This window comes from Pan paniscus, chromosome X, assembly GCF_029289425.2.
Source record: "Pan paniscus chromosome X, NHGRI_mPanPan1-v2.0_pri, whole genome shotgun sequence".
Taxonomy (NCBI): Eukaryota; Metazoa; Chordata; class Mammalia; order Primates; family Hominidae; genus Pan; species Pan paniscus.
Genome location: NC_073272.2, coordinates 134,000,944 through 134,024,147, shown reverse-complemented (window position 1 = coordinate 134,024,147; position 23,204 = coordinate 134,000,944). Strand labels below are relative to the sequence as shown.

Sequence of the window (23,204 nt, the reverse complement as noted above, 5' to 3'; positions counted from 1 at the left end):
CCCAGCTGCTCTTCTGCTCTCTGCTACTCTTGATTGAATTCATCCCTTCTCTCAAATGTCTCCTTCTCACTTCCTCCAGCTTGTGTTTTCTCCATCCTTCAGTATTCTCCAGGCTCCTCTCTCTCCTGGCCAATGGTGCTCTGGTGAGATCATTTTCTTCACAGCACCCTCACCCCACATCCATCCTGGGCCTGCTCCCCAGCTGTAGATGCGGTCATTTATTCACCAGCATTTTGCAATCACCAAACAACCACAGGTTCCTGTGAGTTCCCCACACAAGGAGGGTCTAACTCCAGCACACACAGAACAGAAAAGAGGGTTCTACGGGAGGCAGAGGTTGCAGTGAGCCAAGATCATGCCACTGCACTCCAGCCTGGGCAACAGAGCAAGACTCCGTCTCACAATAAATAAATAAATAAATAAATAAATAAATAAAATAAAGGGTTCTAGAAAAAAAAGGGTGCAAGATTCAGATATTACTGAGTTTGAAGATGAGAGTATTTTTCAGCAAAACAGCTAGAAAATCGCTAGCTTTCCCCCTAAAGAGGGGGTAAGCTAATCAAATCATAGTTAAAATCTATTCAAGGGTGTTTTTATATCACTTTCCTATATGCATCCTCTTTGTATATAAACCTTCTTCAAAATGCTCTCAGAAAGAATACAACAAGTACCAGAACCTTATAAATTGGGCTTTTCTAGGGTCAATCACATTTTTTAAGGGGGGTAAAACTGTACCAGTTCATAGAAATAAGAAATATCTTGACAGTTGTTTTATTCTGCATGAAACGTGCCCTTTTTCTTACAGTTTGGAGGTTATGAAGGGAGGCAACAGAACAACATCGATTTTAATCCCTGTCCCCTTCCCGCACTGCCTGCCTCATTGAAAGCTAGTGGGTCTTATGAACAACTTTAAGATGCCTGCGAGCCACGGCAGAGGCCACCATGAATAGCACTTGAATGAAGTGAGAGAAAAAGGAAAATTGGGAAGCATCTTACTGGTGCCATCTCCCCTACTTACCATTTTCTGTGATGTACCTGGGCCCTCTCTTCATGAAATTGTTCTGGAGAACTGAGGGATTTAAAGGGCTACGCCTCCCTAGAGCAGTCTGCATCTTAACAGGATCCACAAGTGGAGGCTTTTTTTTTTGAAACAGGGTCTCGCTCTGTCACCCAGGCTGGAGTGCAGTGGCACAATCATAGCTCACTGCAGCCTCGAAATCCCAGGCTCAAGTGATCCTCCCAGCTCAGCCTCCCAAGTAGCTGGGATTATAGGTGCCAACAACCATGACCGGCTATTTTTTTAAATTTATTTATTTATTTATTTATTTATTTTTTGTAAAGACTGGGGTCTCATTTTGTTGCCCAAGCTGGTCTCAAACTCCTGGCCTCTAGTGATCCATCCTTCTTCCTCGGCTTCACAAAGTGCTGGCATTATAGGCCCCAGCCACCGCACCCAGCCCATAAAGGGAGGCTTAAGGAAATGTCTGACTTCTGTGGGGAGAGAACCAGCTGTGGAGTGAGCTCAGCCTGGCCTTGACTCCTGGTCACTTACTAGGATGTGACCTGCATGAGCAAGTCATCCAAAGTCTCTAGGCCTCAGTTTCCTCCTCTCTCACATGGGAATAATAACAGTCCCTACCTCAGAACACTGTGAAGCCTACATGAAGCAAGGCTCACAAAGCCCTAAGTGCAGTGCCTGGCATGTTGTTAGTACTCCCTAAATGTTAATGAGGGCTGGACGCGGTGTCTCATGCCTGTAATCCCAGCACTTTGGGAGGCTTAAGGCGGGCAGGTCACTTGAGGTCAGGAGTTCGAGGCCAGCCTGGCTAACATGGTGAAACCCCATCTCTACCAAACACACACACACACACACACACACACACACACACACACACACACACAAATTAGCTGGGCGTGGTAGTGCACACCTGTAGTCCCAGCTACTCGGGAGGCTGAGGCAGGAGAATCACCTGAACATGGGAAGCAGAGGCTGCAGTGAGCCAAGATCATGCCATTGCACTCCAGCCTGGGCGACAGAGTAAGGCTCCATCTCAAAAAAAAAAAAAAAAAAAGAAAAGAAAAGAAAAAGAAAAAAAAAATGTTAGCGAGGAGAAGGAAGAGGAGGAGAGGGAGAAGGCGGCAAGATGACCTTGGAGTCCCTTGGAAAGAAGGGGCCTAGCTGCCCTCTGCGTCCTTCCCCTACCACTCTTCCTTTCACAGCCTAATCCAAAGGTGGCTTCATGGCCCCTCAGGTTTAACAGCTGAGACTTTGTTTCCAAACTCACAGGTGTGCTGTAGTGAGCACCTGGATGGAATGTTGCTCTCTGTTTCCTGCAATTACTAAATCGCTTTAAGGGGAATGCTGTACATTTTTTTTTCAAATGAAGTCTGTGCTTGTATTTGCTCACAGGGAATTTTAAAATTGAGGAGATGATGAGCTTGTTTACTAAATAAATATGTGTGTTTGGACCATTTGCCTTCTCCTCCCTCCAGATGCCCTCTCCTCCTCCCCTCGCTGTGGGCTTCAAAAGCAGGGCAGGCGGTGGGGCAGGAAAATGCCAGTTGTTGGTCTTCTTGGACCCAACAATTATTTACAGAGCACAGGATTTACAGTCAGGAAGAATTTTTTTTTTCACAGAAATGGGCAAATCCTAGATGCTCTCTATGTATACAAACCTCCTTTCCAACAGTTATGAAAGGACATTTTACATTTTAAATGAGAGCCCTGTTGGCGGTACATTCTCAAATGCTAAGTTCCATCAAAACAGCATGTTGAGGGGAAGAAGGGCACATGGCAATGGGCACCTTTGGGTCCCAACTTCTCCCCAGCAATGCTGTGACTCAGGAAGTCAGCAGGGGTCCTTCTTTTCACCCCTAGTTCCCTCCCCCAACTCCTTGTACATCTGATGTCAAAGCATAAGCTGGTAACCTATACCGAGAGGGAGAATTCAACCCAGGGGCAGCTCAACTTGAACAGTTCTATCCAGAAGTCCAACTTTAAATTCTACCCCCCATAGAAATAGTCCCATTCCTGCAGCTGCTCTCTACCAGCTGCCTAACCAGCTGCCATTGGGCCAAAATTACCCCCACCTCAGGGTCCCCACCTCAGGACATCATAAACACACTCTCTGGGGCTCATTCATTAACCCATGAGCTGGAGTTGCCCACTTTGGAAGTCAGCTGTGGTCTTCACTATTTTTTTTAACTTAAACAATAAAGAGCAACTCACAGATATCCCTCACTCTCAGCACATGTGGAATGAGATAAAAACAAAAGCTTGCTAAGTCAGACCCCAGAACCAACTCAAGGCAGAGATGATGTGAATGTGGAACTAATCAAGAAGTTACACGTGTTAGCAAGAGCTGGCTTAATGGTTCTCTTTTTAAAAAAAAATTTTTTTTTGAGACAGAGTCTCACTCTGTCACCCAGGCTGGAGTGCAGTGGCACAATCTCAGCTCACTGCAACCTCCACCTCCTGGGGTTCAAGCGATTCTCCTGCCTCAGCCTCCCGAGTAGCTGGGGCTACAGGCATGTGCCACCATGCCCGGCTTTTTTTTTTTTTTTTGTACTTTTAGTGGAGACAGGGTTTCACCATGTTAGCCAGGATGGTCTTGATCTCCTGACCTCGTGATCCGCCCGCCTCAGCCTCCCAAAGTGCTGGGATTACAGGCGTGAGCCACTGCGCCCGGCCTAAAATACTTTTTAAATTTTAAGTGGCATCATGAAAGGTGGAATCCTTGCCCCGTTTTTCTGATTCCTTGTTGTTTTTATTTATTTAGGGAGAAAGACGTTCTGCCTGTGTTTATGTGTCAGTTGCAGAATTTGTGGGTAACAGGAAATCAGGTATGAAATTGAGGCTAGGAGCTCACAGGGAGCAAGAGATAAATAATCCAGGATTCAAGATTAAAATCGCTGTTGCTTCTGTGGTGAGAGCTTGTCACACAGGCAATTCATTGTGGATTAATTTTCCAGTGATGTAGTAACAAAATCAGCACATCAAATAAAATATTTAACACCCAGGAAAAGCCAAATGCATATTCTGCATGTGTGTCCTTAAGTGGTATTTTTATGGAAGGAAATCTTATTTGAAACAAATGTTGGAACAGAAGTTGAGCTTATGAAGGGCACCAAGAAACCCTCACACATAAGGTTTTAAAATGTTGCCCAGAAAAAGCATAATCTTCAGTGTCAGTCCCTTGGATGGTCAGCGTGCACGTTCAATGCTCGTGTTTATCCACCTGTGTGCACAGGTGTCCACTCACTTGCAAATCCTTCACGTCAAAATCTGGTAGTCATATTGCTTACCTGTGTTAAATGGAAAATGGAAGTCAACTGGTGGGTCCTGTTGTCTAGCACCCTACTACTTGGTCTCAGGACAAGAAGGGAATCTCAGAATGATGAATGGGGTTATATCTGGATACCCCTTGCTGGGCTGCCTGCGATCAGCATTTCTGCCCACAGCTAAGCAATTCAAGTGCTCTGACCCCAAAGTGGTGAGCCCCCAAGCTTCTATCTCGATCTCTTGAAGGAAGTGTGTAGGGTGTTGCATGTGATCTGTGCAAAAGGAAGGAGCAAACTGGAGTTATTGAGTGAACCGATAGCCAGGGGAGGCCCCTGTATAGACAGATGTCATGGAGGCATAGTCAGGAAAAGTTTGCCATGACTCGGATTTCTTTCTCTGCCTGCCCAGATGCCTGCCTGCAACCTCTTTTTTTTTTTTTTTTTTTTTTCATTCACTTGTACATACATTCCTCAAGTATTTACCAAACACCTATTTCAGGCATGGGCCTGGGCTAGCCAGGGCAGTAGTATACAGAAGTCGTTTGTTTTCTCCTCTCCCTCTCAATGGGTCTTCTCTCCTTCTTTCTCTCCCCATAATTCAGTGGTAACAGGGGTGGATGAAGGAATATCCAAAACTCGTCTCTGTAGGAGACATCTGCGCCAGGAATTTCCAGCAACCCCTGAGGAGAGTGGCAGATTGATGGGACTCTAGTTGGGACTAACCAGGGGGTGGAGGGAGGTGGGGGCGGAAAGAGCCCTGCAGCCAGGCTGTCTGCCTGAGCCTATTCTATAGCTCCCATTGATTGGACACTTGCTCTGTGCCAGGCCCTGTACGTGCAGTTTTTCAGACCTCATTCACTCCTCCAATCCCATTGAGGTTGCTATTATAACTGTCCCTATTTTATATGAGGAAACTGAGGCCAGGAGAGGGAAGGGACTTACCCAAGGTCACACAGCTAGGAAGTGACAGAGCCTCAATTCAAACTTAGGTCTGTATATCTCCAATTCCCTGGGCATTAAAAAAAAAAAAAAAAAAAACTCAGATGTGGTTTAGACGTAAGCCAAAAAAAAAAAAAAAAAAAAAGCCAGGCATAGTGGCTCACGCCTGTGATCCTATCCTTTGGGAGGTGGAGGAGAAGCATCGCTTGAGGCCAGGAGTTTGAGTCTAGCATGGGCAACATATCAAGACCTTGTCTCTACAAAAAAATTAAAACAAAACAAAACAAGAAAACCCTCCTTATCATTATATCAAAAGTCCAGACATTTTAAAAACAGAGAGCTTAGGAGCTTCTAAAAGGTGCTATGAACTCTGTTTCCATGTGTGGTTTAGTCTAATTTCTATATTCAACAATAATAATTTTAATAATAACTAACACTTATTGAGCACTTGCATGACAGGAGCTACACTAAACAGTTTTACACTCATGGTGTCATTTAATAATCATAACGACCCGATGCAGTGTTATCGTTATTATTATTATCCTCATTTACAAATGATGAAAACAATGCTTAGAAAGTAATTCCCAAAGTTAGTTAGCGCCGTCTTATTCCAAGTCTCTCTTGGTACATCAAAGCCACTCAACTACTAGACTATCCTGCCTCAAACCCTCCAGGACCTCATTGCTTCCAAACTTCTTTCCCTAGACTTTCTTCTCACCTTTTTTTCTGTCCTTATAAGTCTGTCCAAATACATTGCACTCATTTCTGTCCTATGAGTGAGCTAAGTCATTGTCTTCTCCATAACCTTGCCTTTTCTCCTCACCCAAATCACTTCTTATCTCCAATATCCAATTAGACAGATCTGGAAGTTCCAAGGATGTGTCCATATAGGGAAATCAGAACAAGAATACTACTAACACCAAGTTTTCAGTCACCCTTCTAGGTTCACAGAATCTTAAGAAGTCAGCAAAACCATAAGCCCTTATACTTAAAAATAATCAATACTACTTAAAACTTGGTATTTATTTTATTTTATCTTATTTTATTTACAAACACTATGGTGACTTTAAAACTTAGTTAAAAAAAAAATACTCCCCGAGGTCTGTAATCTCCCACATACAAAATCTCTAAAGGAGAGGCTTAAAAGAGAAGTACTCCTCCCTGAAAATCAGACTATTTTATAAATAATGATAAGGTGGCCCTTTTGAAAGTATTGCTTATTTAGAGGCTGGGGATTTAAACTTAGATCACTAGTGAGGGTGTGTTCCAATTACCATATCCCTAGATAAACATGACCTTCTTTAATCAGCTCTTTGCTCCCTAGTTTCTTAGCAGAACTGCCAATGAGCCAGGGCAGCTGCCATTTTGTGCCAGAGTTTCTTTTTCCATTTTCCAAGGAAGCAAAGAATAAGGAATGCCTCACTTCCCTCCCCATTCCCTGTTTGGAGTCATGCCCTCTGAGAACTTATTCTATTTCAGCTTCTACCTCTATGCAGTCAGAAAAATGATTCCGAACAACCCATAGAATGAGCACCTGCTTCAGTTATTGTCCCAATGTGAAAATGCTAATCCCTGGGTTTAGGCGAGGTTTGCTTTCCACACAAAATGGTCAGGCCCCTCTAATAGGCCAGCACTTCTGGTTTTAATACCCCAGTCTTGATTTCTAACAGGTGGGTGCCACAGTTGTTCAGCTCTTATTATGAGCTGGTTCATAGCTCGAACAATATAGGATTCTTCATAAAGAGTCTGAGAAACTGGGCCAGGCTCGGTGGCTCACGCCTGTAATCCCAGCACTTTGGGAGGCCGAGGCGGGTGGATCACTTGAAGTCAGGAGTTTGAGACCAGCCTGGCCAACATGGTGAAACTCCGTCTTTAGTAAAAATACAAAAATTAGCCAGGCATGGTGGCGGGTGCCTGTAATCCCAGCTACTCGGGGGGCTGAGGCAGGAGAATCACTTGAACCCAGGAGGTGGAGGTTGCAGTGAGCCAAGATCCCACTACTGTACTCCAGCCTGGGTGACAGAGTGAGACTCCAACTCAAAAAAAAAAAAAAAAAAAAAAGAGTCTGAGAAACCACCAGATGGTATTATTGGGGGGAAATAAACTCAGTTCCTTTCTTCAGCAACCCAAGCTAGTGGTTTTAATCAGGAATGAAGGGCGCTTTCATCCTGCTGCTTTCTTCAAACTCAGTAAGTGCCCCCCACCCTTTTTCCAGTTTTTACAAATTAAAATGTTTGTAAAAACCCAACTTATGCCAGGGAACTAGGGCTGCCTAGCTCTGGTTGTTTCCAACATGGCACTAATGAGACATTGCCCATTGATTCAGTCATTTGACTGTCTGTACTCTTTCCCTCCCTCCCATCCAAGCCCTGACATCCAGGTCTGGAGTGTCACAAACATTCAGGCTTGGCAAGAGAAGCCCATTCTTTTTAAAGCCATGATGAAATCAGAAAGACACACAATCCCTGTCCTCAGAGTGGAATCAGGAATATGTGATTCTCCACTTCCATAACAAATGCAAGAGTTGGAGAATGTGTGGTACCCTTTTTCCATTCAGGAAGATTTATTGGGTGAGTCTACAGGCCATTCTTCTTAGTTTGGGGTTGCCATATCTGGTGGCTTTGTACAGAAGCCATACACATTTCCCTCATCAAAACAGATTGAGAAGGCCTGAATATACAGTGTGTCTCGAGGTTCACTGTGTTCTGGGTATGCACGCAACCCACGGAATAAATGTGTTACATTGAAATAAGGAATGGCTGTGTGCTGACAAGAAGTCCAAAATATAGAGAGTGATAAAATAGAAACAGTGGTCCAGAATTATCTACTCTAAATGCCCTTGAATTTCTGTCTCCCATTTATTGCCTCTATTTTTCTCAATTTCCCCTGCTTGAAAAGCTATTAACTTCCCCACCTCTCCACCACCCTAGACTCATACCCATAAACAACCGTTGCCACTCTTTTATGTCCTCTGTTTTGAACACCTTCACTGTGTTTACTTTCTTGGCACTGGCATAGACTAGACAGAGAACTATAGAAGCTTCTCGTTCTGGCTTTGCCACTTATGACCTTTGTGTCTTTAATGAATTTCCTAACCTTTCTGATCCTCAATTCTTCTTCCATAAAAGGAAGCTAATAATAATACCACACAGAGTTGCTATGAGGGTTAAGTGAGATACTGCACGTACAGCCCTAAACACAGTAATACAGTGTCTCAATATATATCCATTTCCCTCCTTCCTGTTTTCCTTCCTTTCTTCTTTCTGCGGGAATCTCAGTCGCTACGTTTAAGCAACTGCCTATGATGAAAGGTTTTGTCTAGTGGGTGGACCCAGTTTCTGTCTTTGTTCTCATCACTTAGGTGTAAAAAGAAAGCTTTAAAAAGTAGGATTATTTTTGAGGGCATATAGAAAAGTTGTTGCTCTTTGTATAAGACAAAATATCCAAGTTTCAAAAATCCCAGTGGCCTGCCTACCTTGAACCTCTTTCTGTTCTTCTACTCCCAAGGGTGCTCCAATTGGCGGAAGGTAGCCACGTGGGAAATTAAACGGCCCATCTATATCTATTTATACCCAGCATAAATGCAGAGCGATCAATTTTAGAACTGGTGGCTTGGCCTGAGAAATAGCTATGTTTGGTGGAAGCAGGGCAGGTTCATAAAGAAGTGCACAGAGCTCTTGGAATACAGGAATTATCTGCTCTTCTTGGATGTGGGTGTCCTCCTAGGGATGAGCATCTGCCCTCACTGTCCTAAGTTCTAGAGGCCTCAGCTTTCCGGGAAAGCACAAACCACCACTCAGCTGGAGTCTATCTGGGTCAAGTCTTGTGTGAAAGCCTGAGAACACTCCATTCTTCCTCTTGTTGTTTTCAGGAAAGATTTGTCCCTGTCTCTCACTGCCACATACCATCTTAGAGCCTCTCTCAGCTTCCCCGAGTCATGCATGGGAAATTGCTCCCACAGCCCCTCTATGCTTTGGTTTGCTCAGTTTTAAAGTTGATTCTGTCCCCTCTCCTAAAAACTCAGCCATCAGACACTGAAGCAGAATCACCCAAGTGTTTTAGAGCCATAGTCCGGAAGCCAAGCCACCTCAGGACTTTCCTTTTCTTTCATGGTGATTAAATTCATTGTAATGTCTGGCCATTTTTCTCTGAGTTGTAAGGCAGAGAAGCAAGGCGGGCTGGTGGAAAGGCCTGAGGCCCCGATTAACTTATCTAACCTTGATCTTGGCCAAGGCTCTCTGCCCTTCTGGGACCCCCGTTTCCACAGTTTTAACATGTGATGCCTGTCTTTGGGGCCCTTACAGGAGAGCTGCAAGGATCAAGAGGGATAACAGGAGGGAGTGCATTCTATTGGGGTAGGGCTGGGGAATCTCTAGACAAAAGATATCCAAATTAAAGCAAAAGTGCCGTATTTTGAGATTTGTTGCCATATGTAATCCATACACGTTTAAACAAGCTTTTTAGAACCCCTGGTTTCTGTAATCACTTGAGACATTGCAAAGAAGCATAAATATATATTTTTAAAGTCATCACTACTACTACTTTCTAGGTGAAATAGAAAGTATTTCTACTTTGAACATTTGCCCTATAACTGTGACAGGGCCTCCATAGACTGCAGTTCCAAGGATCAGAGCCCCAACCTTTTAAATTCGGTGCAAGAAATTTGCTTTAATTTGGATATCTTTTGTCTAGAGATTTCCCCAGCCCCACCCCAGTAGATAACTCCCTCCTGTTATCTCTCTTGATCAGCTCTCCTGTAAATTCCCCAAAGACAGGCATCACATGAACCCCCAGTTCAGGCTTTCAGAGACCATGCTGCTTAGAAAGACCATTTCCTCAAAAAAAAAAATAGCCAGGCGATCCCAGCTACTCAGGAGGCTGAGGCAGGAGGATCGCTTGAGCCCAGGAGATGAGGCTGCAGTAAACTGTGATTGCACGACTACACTCCAGCCTGGGCAAAGAGCAAACCCCTATGTCAAAAAAGAAAGAAAGAAAGAAAGAAAGACCATTTCCACTGCCCCACCCCTAGGCTTTAGGGCTGGGCAGTAAGCTCCATTCTGAGTTTTTTTTTTTTTCTTTTTTTTTTTTTTTTTTTGAGACAGAGTCTTGCTCTGTCACTCAGGCTGGAGTGCAGTGGTGCGATCTCGGCTCACTGCAAGTTCCGCCTCCCGGGTTCACGCCATTCTCCTGCCTCAGCCTCCCAAGTAGCTGGGACTACAGGCGCCCGCCACCACGCCTGGCTAATTTTTTGTATTTTTAGTAGAGACGGGGTTTCACCGTGTTAGCCAGGATGGTCTCCATCTCCTGACCTTGTGATCCGCCCACCTGGGCCTCCCAAAGTGCTGGGATTACAGGCGTGAGCCACTGCGCCCAGCTGGTTTGTTTTCTTAATGACTAATACTTAGAATCATTCTGAGTATTTTCCTCTATATCATGACCTGCCCTCCCTTCTCCCCTGCCACCTTCCCCTTGTAATTGCCACCAATACACAGTCACATCCAGTCACAACAAAAACCTGGCTGAGAGGTCAAGTCCCTGTTAGAAAATGTTATATAATCTTCCGTATCTCAGGATTAGAGGCTTCAGGCATCAATGACATTGTAAGACTTTCAAGAGAAGACCTACATAAATAACCTCTGTATGTGTGCATGATGTATGTATGTGTGTGTGTTCCCATGCATGCATGTGTTCATAATACATGTGCTAATCTATCCCTCCACTACACACACACACACACACACACGCATGCATGCACACATGAGGCATTCTGTGATAGAACCTTAAACACCATCTTTTTTTTTTCTTTGGTGGAGTCTCTCTCTCTGTTGCCCAGGCTGGAGTGCAGTGGCGCGACCTCAGCTCACTGCAACCTCTGCCCCCCAGTTCAAGCGATTCTCCTGCCTCAGTCTCCAGAGTAGCTGGGACTACAGGCATGCGCCACCATGCCCAGCTAATTTTTGCATTTTTAGTGGAGACGGGGCTTCACCATGTTGGCCAGGCTGGTCTTGAGCTCCTGACCTCAGGTGATCCGCCCGCCTTGGCCTCCCAAAGTGCTGAGATTACAGGCGTGAGCCACTGCACCCGGCCAAAGATCATCTACTCTAGCCTCTGATATAGGACAGGATCTCCCTCTCCAGTGACCCCAACAAGTGGACAGCCAGCCTCTAACTGAATGCCTACAGGGAACAAAGAGATCTTAGTTTCACTCTAGGTTTCTCCATCCATTTTTGGACAACTTTTATAGTTGGGAACGTCTCCCTGATATTACACTGCAATTCTAGTTCAGTTTCTCCTGTAGGCATCAAATATCAGCACCAATACCACTTTTAACTGGCCCCTTTCTTTCTAAGTTTTTGTCTCTATTCCTTGTTGCTTCATCATATTTCTAATTCTAAATGGAATTTAAGATTGTAACAAAACACAGAGTCAGAACATTAATAATTGCAGGCTCCTATCTCAGAAAGGAGGCATGTGTGTCTGTTCCATTTGTTGGGAAGATATAATTGTTAGTTTGCTAGGGCTGCTGTACACAAACTGGGTGGCTTAAAACAACAAAAAATGTATTGTCTTACAGCTCTGGGGGCCAGAAGTTCAAAATCAAGGTGTCAGCAGGGCCATATTGTGTGACGGCTCTAGAGAAGCCTCTTCTAGTTCTGGTATTTGCTGACAATTCTTGACGTTCCTGGGGTTGCAGGCACATCACTGGAGTGATGCACATGGCCGCCTTCTTCCTACATGTCTCACATTGTCTTACCTCTGTGTGTGTCTGTCTCTGTGTCCACATTTTCCCCTTTTGTAAAGACATAAGTCATTGGATTGGAGCCCACCATAATGATTTCATTTTATATTGATTACCTCTGTAAAGAGCATATTTCCAAATAAAGTCACATTCTGAACACTAGGGGTTAAGACTTCAATATATCTTTTTGGGAGGACACAATTTTTTTTTTTTTTTTGAGACAGAGTCTCACTCTGTCGCCCAGGCTGGAGTGCAGTGGCACGATCTTGGCTCACTGCAACCTCTGCCTCCTGGGTTCAAGCGATTCTTCTGCCTCAGCCTCTGAGTAGCTGGGACTACAGGCATGTGCCACCATGTCTAGCTAATTTTTGTATTTTTAGTAGAGACAGGGTTTTACCATATTGGCCAGGCTGGTCTCGAACTCCTGACCTTGTGATCCACCCACCTCAGCTTCCCAAAATGCTGGGATTACAGGCGTGAGCCACCACACCCAGCTGGGAGGACACAATTTTATACATATATATGTATATATAATTATCTAGCTATATAGAATATATAGATATAGAATAGATATAGATATATAATGTATATATAGAATATTAGATACATAGATATAGAATACATAGATAGATATTCCTAAACATTTGTAGTCCAGTGATGTACGTTCAAGTCTCAGTCCTGGAGAAAAATTTCAGAAAGAAAGTCCTTCATTCTTTGTTAAGGGAAGATAGATTACCAGTGGGGGGAAACTTCCTTTTTGTTGTTAATAATTATATTAATATCATATATGTATATATTATTAGATATGATAAGACTTTTATATTTATTTTTAACATTATATATGGTGTATTTTAAAATATTATATATTATAATATGCAAATGATGAACACAAGTTTAACCAATTGCTTTTTTTTAAACAAGTAATTAATTTCAGGAAAAAGGCACCAAACCAACACCCTGTTCTACTTTTTTTTTTTTTTTTTTGAGACGGAGTCTTATTCTGTCGCCCACGCTGGAGTGCAGTGGCGCCATCTCAGCTCACTGCAACCTCTGCCTCCTGGGTTCAAGCGATTCTCCTGCCTCAGCTTCCCAAGTAGCTGGGACTACAGGCACGTGCCACCACGCCTGGCTAATTTTTTGTATTTTTAGTAGAGACGGGGTTTCACTGTGTTAGCCAGGATGGTCTCAATCTCCTGACCTCATGATCTACCCGCCTTGGCCTCCTAAAGTGCTGGGATTACAGGCGTGAGCCACTGCGCCCAGCTCAACACCCTGTTCTTGCTCTTTTTTTTTTTTTTTTTTGGAGACAGGGTCTCACTCTGGGCTCAAGCAATCCTCCTGCCAAGTAGCTGGGACAACAGGTGTGCACCACCACATCCAGCTAGTTTTTGAAAAATTGTTATGTTTTTTGATATTGCTAGTATAAGGAGCTATCACACCCAAAGTCAAATCTTTGTTATATAGAAAGTCCAGATCAGAGAAGTGTATAGTGATATTTACCAGTACAATACTCTATCATATGTGGATATGGGGTCAACTGCAAAGCACTTTTGGGAACATTCAGGCTGGGGAAACTCAAACAGACGTGAAGTTAGCCTGGATCTCTCTTTTAGTCCAGAGTTGGCAGAGTGAAAAGCCCAGCCCAGAGGGAGCCAAGGGTCAAGTTGGGGTAGGGGAGAATTCACCCATCTTGCCTTGATTTCCCAGGAACCTTTAGCATTTTCTGATTTCTGTGTCTGTGCTTGGAACTGGGAGTGGATGTGTAGGTCTGCTCTCAGGAGGAACAGATATCCAGCCTGTGGTTTAGCTTCCTTTTTCTAGCTAAGGGAATCCTTGGACAACCTCAGGGCTAAGTCCATTTGCCTGGATAAACTTGGGGACTCTAGCAAGCCCCTTCGAGGCACCCCACCATTCTTCAGTACCTCGTGAACCTGAGGCTTCTGCTTCTGATTATGCTGTCTCTCAATTGCCTGGACTTGGTCTAGATACGGCTTGATAATTTCTTCTTTCCTCCCATGTAAAGGCCAGACTAGGGGAGAGTTCCACTTTGTCTTCTTTCCAGAGGACGACTTATCACAGGGATGGAGGAAAAGGGGTACAAAGAGTGCTGGCTGCACTTGGAGTCACTGACTAAGAGCTAATTGACAGGACATTGGGTACCATTGGGTGGGACAGACATAGAGCCCTTGGCATCAATGATCCTAGAAGATAAGCAGGTGTGCAAGTGGACAGGCCAGGACGCTTGTTAGGACTCTGTACTCTCTAACTATTATAGAAAGGCTCTACTGCTACCCCAGGCCTTCAACTGGTAGACTGGAGAAGGAGTGGGGGAAGGGGTTAGCCAATAACCAGATTCAGGCTCTTAGGGGCTGGACAAGGAGGCACAGGGGCAGGTGGTGATTTCTGGTGGTCATTCATTAATTTCTTCCTTCTTTCATTTAAAAAATATTTACTAAGTACTTACTGTGTACCAGATACTATAGTAGATCAAGACCCCATTTTTAAAGGAATTTATGGTACAATAATTAAGGAATGGGGAGAAATAGTAGGGATCAGGGCAATAGTAAGAAACAGATTTGGGGATTTTCTTCTCCTCAGTATGTGTGTGTGTGTCTGTCTCTCCATCACTGTGTGTGTGTGTGTGTGTGAGAGAGAGAGAGAGAGAAAATTTATCTTCCTACAATGTCCTCATCACAAAGCAATGCATCTTTACCTACTCCGATATGCACGCATGCCTCCCAAATTGTAGGCTCGCTAATAATGACCAACAGCCTTCCTATCAAAGGAACCTTTTCTAAAACCTTCTCTACGTCTCAGGAGCCAAATGATGGTGAATGGCCTCAGTCAGGGTGTTATACACATGCACCAAGTGACCACAATCTGGGTGGGGCATGCACAAGGTAGCTTTGGGTTTTGGAGAGATGCATTCTGGTCAAGTCAGTGAAAAATCAGCCAAGTAGCCTATAAAGTCAACTGTGGTTTATTTTGGACTTAGGCCACACCTAAGGGGCCATATGCGTGCACCTCACTTTAAGAAAACCTGTACTCAAAAATCCCAATTTTGAAAGGGAGACGGGAATGTGCCTGACCGTTTTTGGAAGCCATCTAGAGCTCTCATTTATTGACACAGGTGTATCAAAGAGGTGGTGAAGCCCTTGAAGGAACATCTGATTCAATCCTCTGCCTTCTGATGATTTCAGATCACCTCAGGCAAATGGGCCTTTATCTGGTTTTGGCAGACTCCCAGAGACTACTAATGGGTTAAAAATGTGGCCGTGGCTGCCGTGGAGTTGAGAGGTCTGCACAGACACAAACCTACCTTGTCTTTTAAAATGAGAAGGGACTCTGGGGCTTTGTGGAAAAGGGTGTAGTTTTCTGAAAAAAATCAAACTCAAATAAATTGTTAAGTTAAAACATAAACTGAATTAGGGGCATACATTTGGGATGTCCCTCACACTTCATGGAAATTATGAAATACATCTCTTTGTTCAAGTTTAAAATTCAACCAACTCAGCTTCTCTGCACAAAAGGGGAGGAGTTCCCATGACCTGATCTTTGCAATTTCCTCTAAAGTATGGCTTTCTGTATTTATTTAGGAATATTTATGTTCAGTCAGGGCATGGTTTGCCCTTGTTGTGTAGCCTTATTATGGTTTGATTTCACATTGGACTACTCACCTTTTAGTAACCAAATTTGCGACGCAGCGGAAATTTCTCTCTTACAAGGAGCTTGGATTCTTATTTATTTCGCAACCTTTATTTGTGTATGAGATGAACCATGACATTTAAACTATGCTTGATAGCTTAACAGATTATAAGAACAAAACCAGATGGCCCAAACAAAAATAATGCTTTGATTGCTTTAAAATTCAATGTCAAAAATTAAAAACAGCTTTCAAAAAGCCTTGACTTTTTTTCCCCCGAGATAACTTTGAATCATATATGTGGACATATACTTTCCCCCCAAATTAGAAATATATAAAAAATTTAACAATGGTTATTTGGGGGTTGAGAAGGGTGTTTCCTTCTTTTTTCTTTTTGACAGCACCCAATTTTTCTGCAGTTAGTTTTAGAATCAGAAATAAATTTTTAATGGCTGCTTTTTAGTTTAATTTTAATGAAGCCTTTTTAAGGGTTCGGTCAAGGTGTTTTTCTCTGCTGAGAAAATGGACATTGTTAAGCATTAGCAGTTCATAATTCTTCTTCCACACAAAATGACGAATAATGTGCGGTTACTTTAACACTGTGCTTCATGAGGTTGGAAAACTAAACCGGTCTCAGCGTCTTTAAAATTAATGTAAATTCTACAAAAGCAGTTATTTAATTTTCTAACTCACTTTAATGTACTTTCAACATCATTAGTATTAATCACAATTGTCACTTTCTTTGAGAGCAGTGAACCAACTAATTCCTTAAAACTGGGCTTTAAAAAGAACCTCCATTTTAAAAGGCTCTCAAACCTTGAGATAGTTTGCAGGGCACAGTCAGAATGTGACTGCTTGAATGTTTAAACTAAAGCGCCCACAAAGTGTTAGGATTCCTTTTTTTCCGTTCTTGTCTCGTAAAAGAATCTTTATTCTGACTCAGATTCATTTTTCTTTAAATCAACTGCAAGAGAGTGAACAAACTTTGCTGCAAATCAAAGCCCTGACAGTTACATTTCCCTGAGATAATTGCATGCTGCTTTGGAGTTTCCTTTTCCCTGCTGTTTCCTTTTGTTTTGACAACAAGTTTCTGGGAAAACAATATACAAATGATAACTATGCTGTCACGAGTATACTGAATTTTAAAAATAAATAACTGTCGACCCAAAAAGCTTCCAGGAGCCTATGGAGTGAATTCTTTTTCCAAACCGTTCCAAAACCAGATGTGGAAATGTTTAGCTAATTCCCCTTCCCATTCTTCATGCAAAGAGTTCATACGTGTCTCTAACGACATCAGAGGAGATGGGGAGGCAAAAAATCCTGTCTGCTTTCAAAGCGATTTCTCTTACACTTCTCAATTCACTCTCTAACGTCACAAAACTAATTTGGACTTCAGCTTTTGTCTCTTTTTAAAAGGATTTTTTTGGGGTCCTGAGATTAAAAATGCTCTGTGCTTAGACCAATATTCAATCTCTTCATTCTAAAACATTAAGAAATAGAGCTCATGGTAAGAACATTTAAAATCTACCCTCTTAGCCATTTTGAAATATACAATACATTATTATTAGCTGAACTCACCATGCTGTGCAATAGATCACTAGAACTTATTCCTCCTGTCTAACTGCAACTTTTTACTTTTTGACCAGTATCTCCCCTTACCCCTTCCACTCCACCCCAATAACCACCATTCTACTCTCTACTTCTTAAAGTAAGGCAATGGTCATGTTAACCAGCTTGATCTAAAATAATCATTCCACAATGTAAACATAGATCATTGGTACATGTATACATAGAACACTGTATCCCATAAATATATACAATTTTTATTTGTCAATTTAAAAACAAAACAACTGCTGAACTTTATAAGCAGCATTTTCAGCATAAAAAATTTAACGATGGGGGAGTTAAGTGGCAGCTCTTCTTCCTCTTTCCTTTTTTTGTTTTGGCCAATCCATTCTCTTCCTGTCTATAAGAAGGAAAGGGCTGTCTTGGTTTCACAAGTACTATGAGATCTCAGTCTGGCTTTGCTAATCAGATTGTATCACTGTCAGTGACTGATATAGATAGCTCTTAAACATAAACACTGGCATTTTTCTGAACTTAATTAAAAGAGCATATGTGTTTATGAGGGAAGAAAGGAAATACAGTTTATATTCCCAAAATGAAACATTTTATGATTTTTTAATGTAGAAAATTTATTAAGGCTTATTAGGGAGTTCTTGAAAAAAAGGGAAAGAGGAAAACTCTGTTAAAGGAGCCAGTGGGAAATGTATATGCATAAACTCCATTTACAAAAAAACAGAAAGCTACTTGTACTCTGTAGCTTCAAGGAAAGCAAACATTTTGCATCCAGGTGTTATTAGAAGCTCTGGGTTTGCCTGACCTCTCTATAGCTCAGTTCAGGACGCTGTGTACCAACAGCTGAGCCCTACTTGGCTATACAAATGCATCTAGGCTCATTGCTTCGGGCATGTTGCAAGGCTAATTTGCAATCGAGTCAAAATGGGGCTACAGTGATACAGACCCTGAGACTGCTTTTTTTCTCAGCACAGAGGCCTCCCCAAGAAGCTGGACAGTAGTCCCAAAATGAGTGCTCCCTTCTTTGCATTTATTTCTTCCCCAGTCCCCAACTCCACGTCAGCTCTAAAGAGTTCTAAAGACTTTAAATAGAATTCTGCCCACAGCTCCTGGGATACTGTGCATGGCCCGCATGATGGCTAAAAATACCTTCAGCTGGGCACCCCCACACAGCCCTCTCTTCTGGCATCTCCTTCCCATCTCTAACCCCTCAGCCTTCTTTTCCCTCTGCCCCCAATAACTAGAGCCCACTTTCTCCCTCCCTTGTTCGGGATCCCATTCTTCCAGCACATCTCAGCAAGGTGTTAGAAAAGTCAGCTGATGAATTCACACTGTGTTGTGAATGACTTATAACCATCCCCCCTGCCGGATGTGGTGGCTCACGCCTGTAATCCTGTAATCCGAGCACTTTGGGAGGCCAAGGCAGGCGGATAACCTGAGGTCAGGAGTTCGAGAGCAGCCTGGCCAACATGGTGAAACCCTATATCTACTAAAAATACAAAAATTAGCAGGGCATGATGGTGGGTGCCTGCCTGTAGTCCCAGCTACTCGGGAGGCTGAGGCAGAAGAATCACTTGAACCCAGGAGGCGGAGGTTGCAGTGAGCCGAGGTCGTGCCACTGCACTCCAGCCTGGACAACAGAGCAAGACTCCGTCTCAAATAATAACAATAATAATAATAACCGTCCCCCAACACACACACACACACACACACACACACACACACACACACACACTACTCTACCCTTCCCTAGGAATTGCAGGTAGCAGGAGAAGGGAGGCTGCCCTGCTTTGAGGATCTGTTCTCAGCAAGAAGGAGTAAGTCTCAAAGTGTGCCAATGAGCTGGGCATTCGCAAGCTCATTAGAAAGTACATTCTGCTTTCCCCCTAATCTCCTTTCTCTCCCCTTAGAGATGAGCAACTTTAAACCTGGGTCTCAGTGACCTCCTCTTTAAGCTTTATCTGAGCTCAAGGGTATGCTGTCACATGCCTAGTCATCTTCGTTTATTTCTCCTATCACATGGTGAGCTGTTCTTGGCTTTATGAAAGTCAGAGGAAAGAGATTCTGCCGTGTTCACATTTGGAGAGTTGTACTAAATGAACCCCTAAACTCAATGACATTATTGAGCCCCTTCCTTTGAGACTGACTCAGTGCAACATAATACAAGAAGTGAACGTGTGGGGGTGGGAAGTGAGGTAGTCTAAAATGATTGCTTGAGGGACAACAGTCTCATTTCTCAGAAATTCTAGACATTTTATAATTATATTTGGATTATCTTTGGGGAAGGAGGAGAAGGAGTACAGGAAAGATGCTTGAGGGAGGGGGAGGAAATGGATGGCTTAGCTCTCTGGAAAAGAGTAGCCTTAAACTTGGGTGTTAATTTTGGGGTTTGAACAAAAACAGTTGTTTCCTTGGCCTAGTCCAGAACTACTTAAGGAGGAGGTTTTCATTCAGGGCAATTAGGCCCAGGTTGTGGGATGATGTTAAAGAAAGAAGGAAAGAAGGAGAGAGAGAAAAAGAGAGAGGCAGGAAGGGAAAGAAAACCCACCTAAAGCACATTTAAGACAAGGTGGTCTTCTATAGATCAAGACAATAGTGCAGTAGTGATGGGGTGATTATCTCAGCTTCCAAAAGGCACCTCAGCAAATGTTATGCAGTATTCCAGAGCAGGTGGTTTCTTTACTTAACTGTTGAGTCATCCAGGACCAGCTCACATCAGAATTTACTTATTTGTGTTGTTATTATTGTTTCCTTTTTGTTTGTTTTGGGGATTTTTGGTGCGGGGGAGAGAAAGGGAGTAGGTTTTTGTTTGTTGCTGCTGCTTCTACTTTTGCTTTGTGAAAAAAACCCAAAAAAGTTGTCCCAGAAGAGACATTTCAGAAGGAACAAAGAGGAAGGAGCCTGGCAGACCTGTGGGGCTTCTCTTTTACACCCACAACACCCCTGAGAGAATGAGGAATCATTAACGGCAGAGTGAAAGACAGTGAGACCAATCTGTACCAATCAGAAACAAAACATTTCATCCAGGCCAGTGCGTTTTTCTAGCGGGCTCCTGTGCCATGGTTTCCATTAAACAATGCAGCAAATTCATCACTATCAAGGGAAGAGAAAGAGCTGTATTTTTGCAACTGGGGAAAAAGAGAGGAGAGAAATGTCTTGGGACGTTTTTTGGCCCATTGCTATGCACATAGTAGGCATTCAACAAATATTAGTCAAAGAATGAATTTGTGCAGGGGTTACTTATCTCAGCAGGGAACAAAAGTGAATCCCTATATGCATGTACATTTCCTTCCAAACTTTAGGTACTTTACTATGTGATTTATGTCATTTTCACTTGTAAAATGAAAGTTGAGTTGGAAAACATTGGATGATGTTGCTCTTGCTTTCTTCTTTCTTCATCTGTTACCTCCTTCTGATAGCATGTTTTAGATACTTATTCCTAGCACTGCTTTTTCTCCTCACTGGTCTGCCTGTCACTCTTTGAGAGCTAGAAGCAATAGGACTAGGAAGTGGCCACGCAGCTTCCTATGGAAAAAGAAAACAATAAAAAGCTAGAGAAAATAAAAGATGTAATGCAAAGATTTTAGGAGATATCTTGTCAATCAATGTGTAAAGTACAAACTCAATCCTCCCTCTCTCCCTCCCTCCCTCCGTCCCTCTCTCTCTCTTTCTTTCCTTTCTTTTCTTTCTTCCCCCCCCCCTTTTTTTTTTGAGACAGAGTCTCTCTCTCTCTGTTGCCCAGGCTGGAGTGCAGTGGCACACTCTTGGCTCACTATAGCCTCAACCTCCAAGGCTCAAGCGATCCTCCCACCTCAGCCTCCCGAGTAGCTCATACTACAGGCGTGCACCACCACACTCAGCTAGTTTTTTGTATTGTTTTATAGAGACAGGCTCTCACTATATTGCCCGGGCTGCTCTTGAACTTCTGGGCTCAAGCAGTCCTTCCACCCTGGCTTCCTAGAATGCTGGGATTATGGGCATAAGCCACCCCTTTCTTTAATATAAGACTTTTACGGTAGTTTTCATGTGTAATATGCATTGAAAAATGTAAAATTAAAAACCAGCATGTTTTTATGTTTCCACAATTTTAGTATTTTACAAGGTGTCCCAAAGAATTTATCAGGGACTCTATTGGTCATAATGACTTATGATGCTGCTGCCAGAGTTTATGAAGCATTCGTTTGATCATTTTAAGTAAGCCACTCGGCAAAATTTCAATATCTGGTTGTTAAGAATAAACCACAATTCCTTCATAGGTTTTTATTTGATCAAATCTGTTGTAACAACAACAAAAAAGCAATAGGGAAGGGTTCATTAGTATGGCCTATGAGAGGACATGGAGGCCCCTAAAGAGGCAAGTATTGCCATCTTGAATTAAACTCTATCTCCTATCTCTTTATTCAACGTTTGACACAAAAACTGTTCTGTTTTGGGTTCATCTTGAGGTTAAACACAAAAGGATGCCACTCCTGATCAGTGTAAACTGTTGTTCTACATATTAGGGATATGTGTTTTATGCTAGAACAGCATGGGAAAGTCACTTTAAAAAGCCATTGTAATCATCCATAAACACGTGAGTTCCAACAATGAAATTAAAGTTCAGTTCTCTCTCAAATGAGTGTTTTCCTCTTCTTAATGCTTTAGGAACAGCCCTTTGCTTAAAAAATATATCATGTTTGAACTTTCAATAGAAAATAAGATGACTTGCCTCTTGTGTTTTTTTGTGCTCTAGAAATCCTCACTGGACGGCTTCCTGTTTCCTGTGGTTCATTATCTGATTGGCTGCAGGGATGAAAGTTTTTAAGTTCATAGGAGTGATGATCCTCCTCACCTCTGCGTTTTCAGCCAGTTCAGGACAAAGTCCAATGACTGTGCTGTGCTCCATAGACTGGTTCATGGTCACAGTGCACCCCTTCATGCTAAACAACGATGTGTGTGTACACTTTCATGAGCTACACTTGGGCCTGGGTTGCCCCCCAAACCATGTTCAGCCACACGCCTACCAGTTCACCTACCGTGTTACTGAATGTGGCATCAGGGCCAAAGCTGTCTCTCAGGACATGGTTATCTACAGCACTGAGATACACTACTCTTCTAAGGGCACGCCATCTAAGTTTGTGATCCCAGTGTCATGTGCTGCCCCCCAAAAGTCCCCATGGCTCACCAAGCCCTGCTCCATGAGAGTAGCCAGCAAGAGCAGGGCCACAGCCCAGAAGGATGAGAAATGCTACGAGGTGTTCAGCTTGTCACAGTCCAGTCAAAGGCCCAACTGCGATTGTCCACCTTGTGTCTTCAGTGAAGAAGAGCATGCCCAGGTCCCTTGTCACCAAGCAGGGGCTCAGGAGGCTCAACCTCTGCAGCCATCTCACTTTCTTGATATTTCTGAGGATTGGTCTCTTCACACAGATGATATGATTGGGTCCATGTGATCCTCAGGTTTGGGGTCTGCTGAAGATGCTATTTCTAGAATTAGTATATAGTGTACAAATGTCTGACAAATAAGTGCTCTTGTGACCCTCATGTGAGCACTTTTGAGAAAGAGCAACCTATAGCAACTTCATGAATTAAGCCTTTTTCTATATTTTTATATTCATGTGTAAACAAAAAATAAAATAAAATTCTGATCGCATAAAAATATGTTGGGCATTTTTATTTAATAGACACATACCTCATTTTTAGTATGGGCCAGGCATTGTTCTAAGTGGTTTGCAAACATTGGTGCCTGGTCCCTTCTCTCTAGGATGACTTCCCTCTCTGTCAAGTTCCTCTAAGAAAGCCTTCTGCAATTGACCCTCTGTCTATATCCCCATTTCCCTTACACTCTGCACCACTAACTTAGTACTCAGCCACATCGTTTCTTAGTTCAATCTACAACTGTGTCACTTTTTATCCACAAAAAGCATAGGTTGCACTGGTGATTTATAAACCATCAATGGTTCTAAGAAGCACTCACGTCACTACCCACCAGCTAGACGGCAAATTCCTGATGCCGAGAGCCAGAGCTTATGCTTTAGCCACAGACTG

The 23,204-nt window shown here is 43.0% G+C and overlaps 1 protein-coding gene across 2 annotated transcripts in view; it reads left to right on the top strand.

The window, feature by feature from the left end:
• PLAC1 (placenta enriched 1) overlaps positions 1 to 22,965 on the top strand; it is a 167,971-nt gene extending 145,006 nt beyond the window's left edge. For both annotated transcript variants that reach the window (XM_063601770.1, XM_024927235.4), the window contains exon 3: positions 21,913 to 22,965. In XM_063601770.1, the coding sequence (XP_063457840.1) occupies positions 21,971 to 22,609 (639 nt within the window). In that variant the 5' untranslated portion in view covers positions 21,913 to 21,970 and the 3' untranslated portion in view covers positions 22,610 to 22,965. The remainder of the gene's footprint in view (positions 1 to 21,912) is intronic.
• The last annotated feature ends 239 nt before the right edge of the window (positions 22,966 to 23,204 follow it).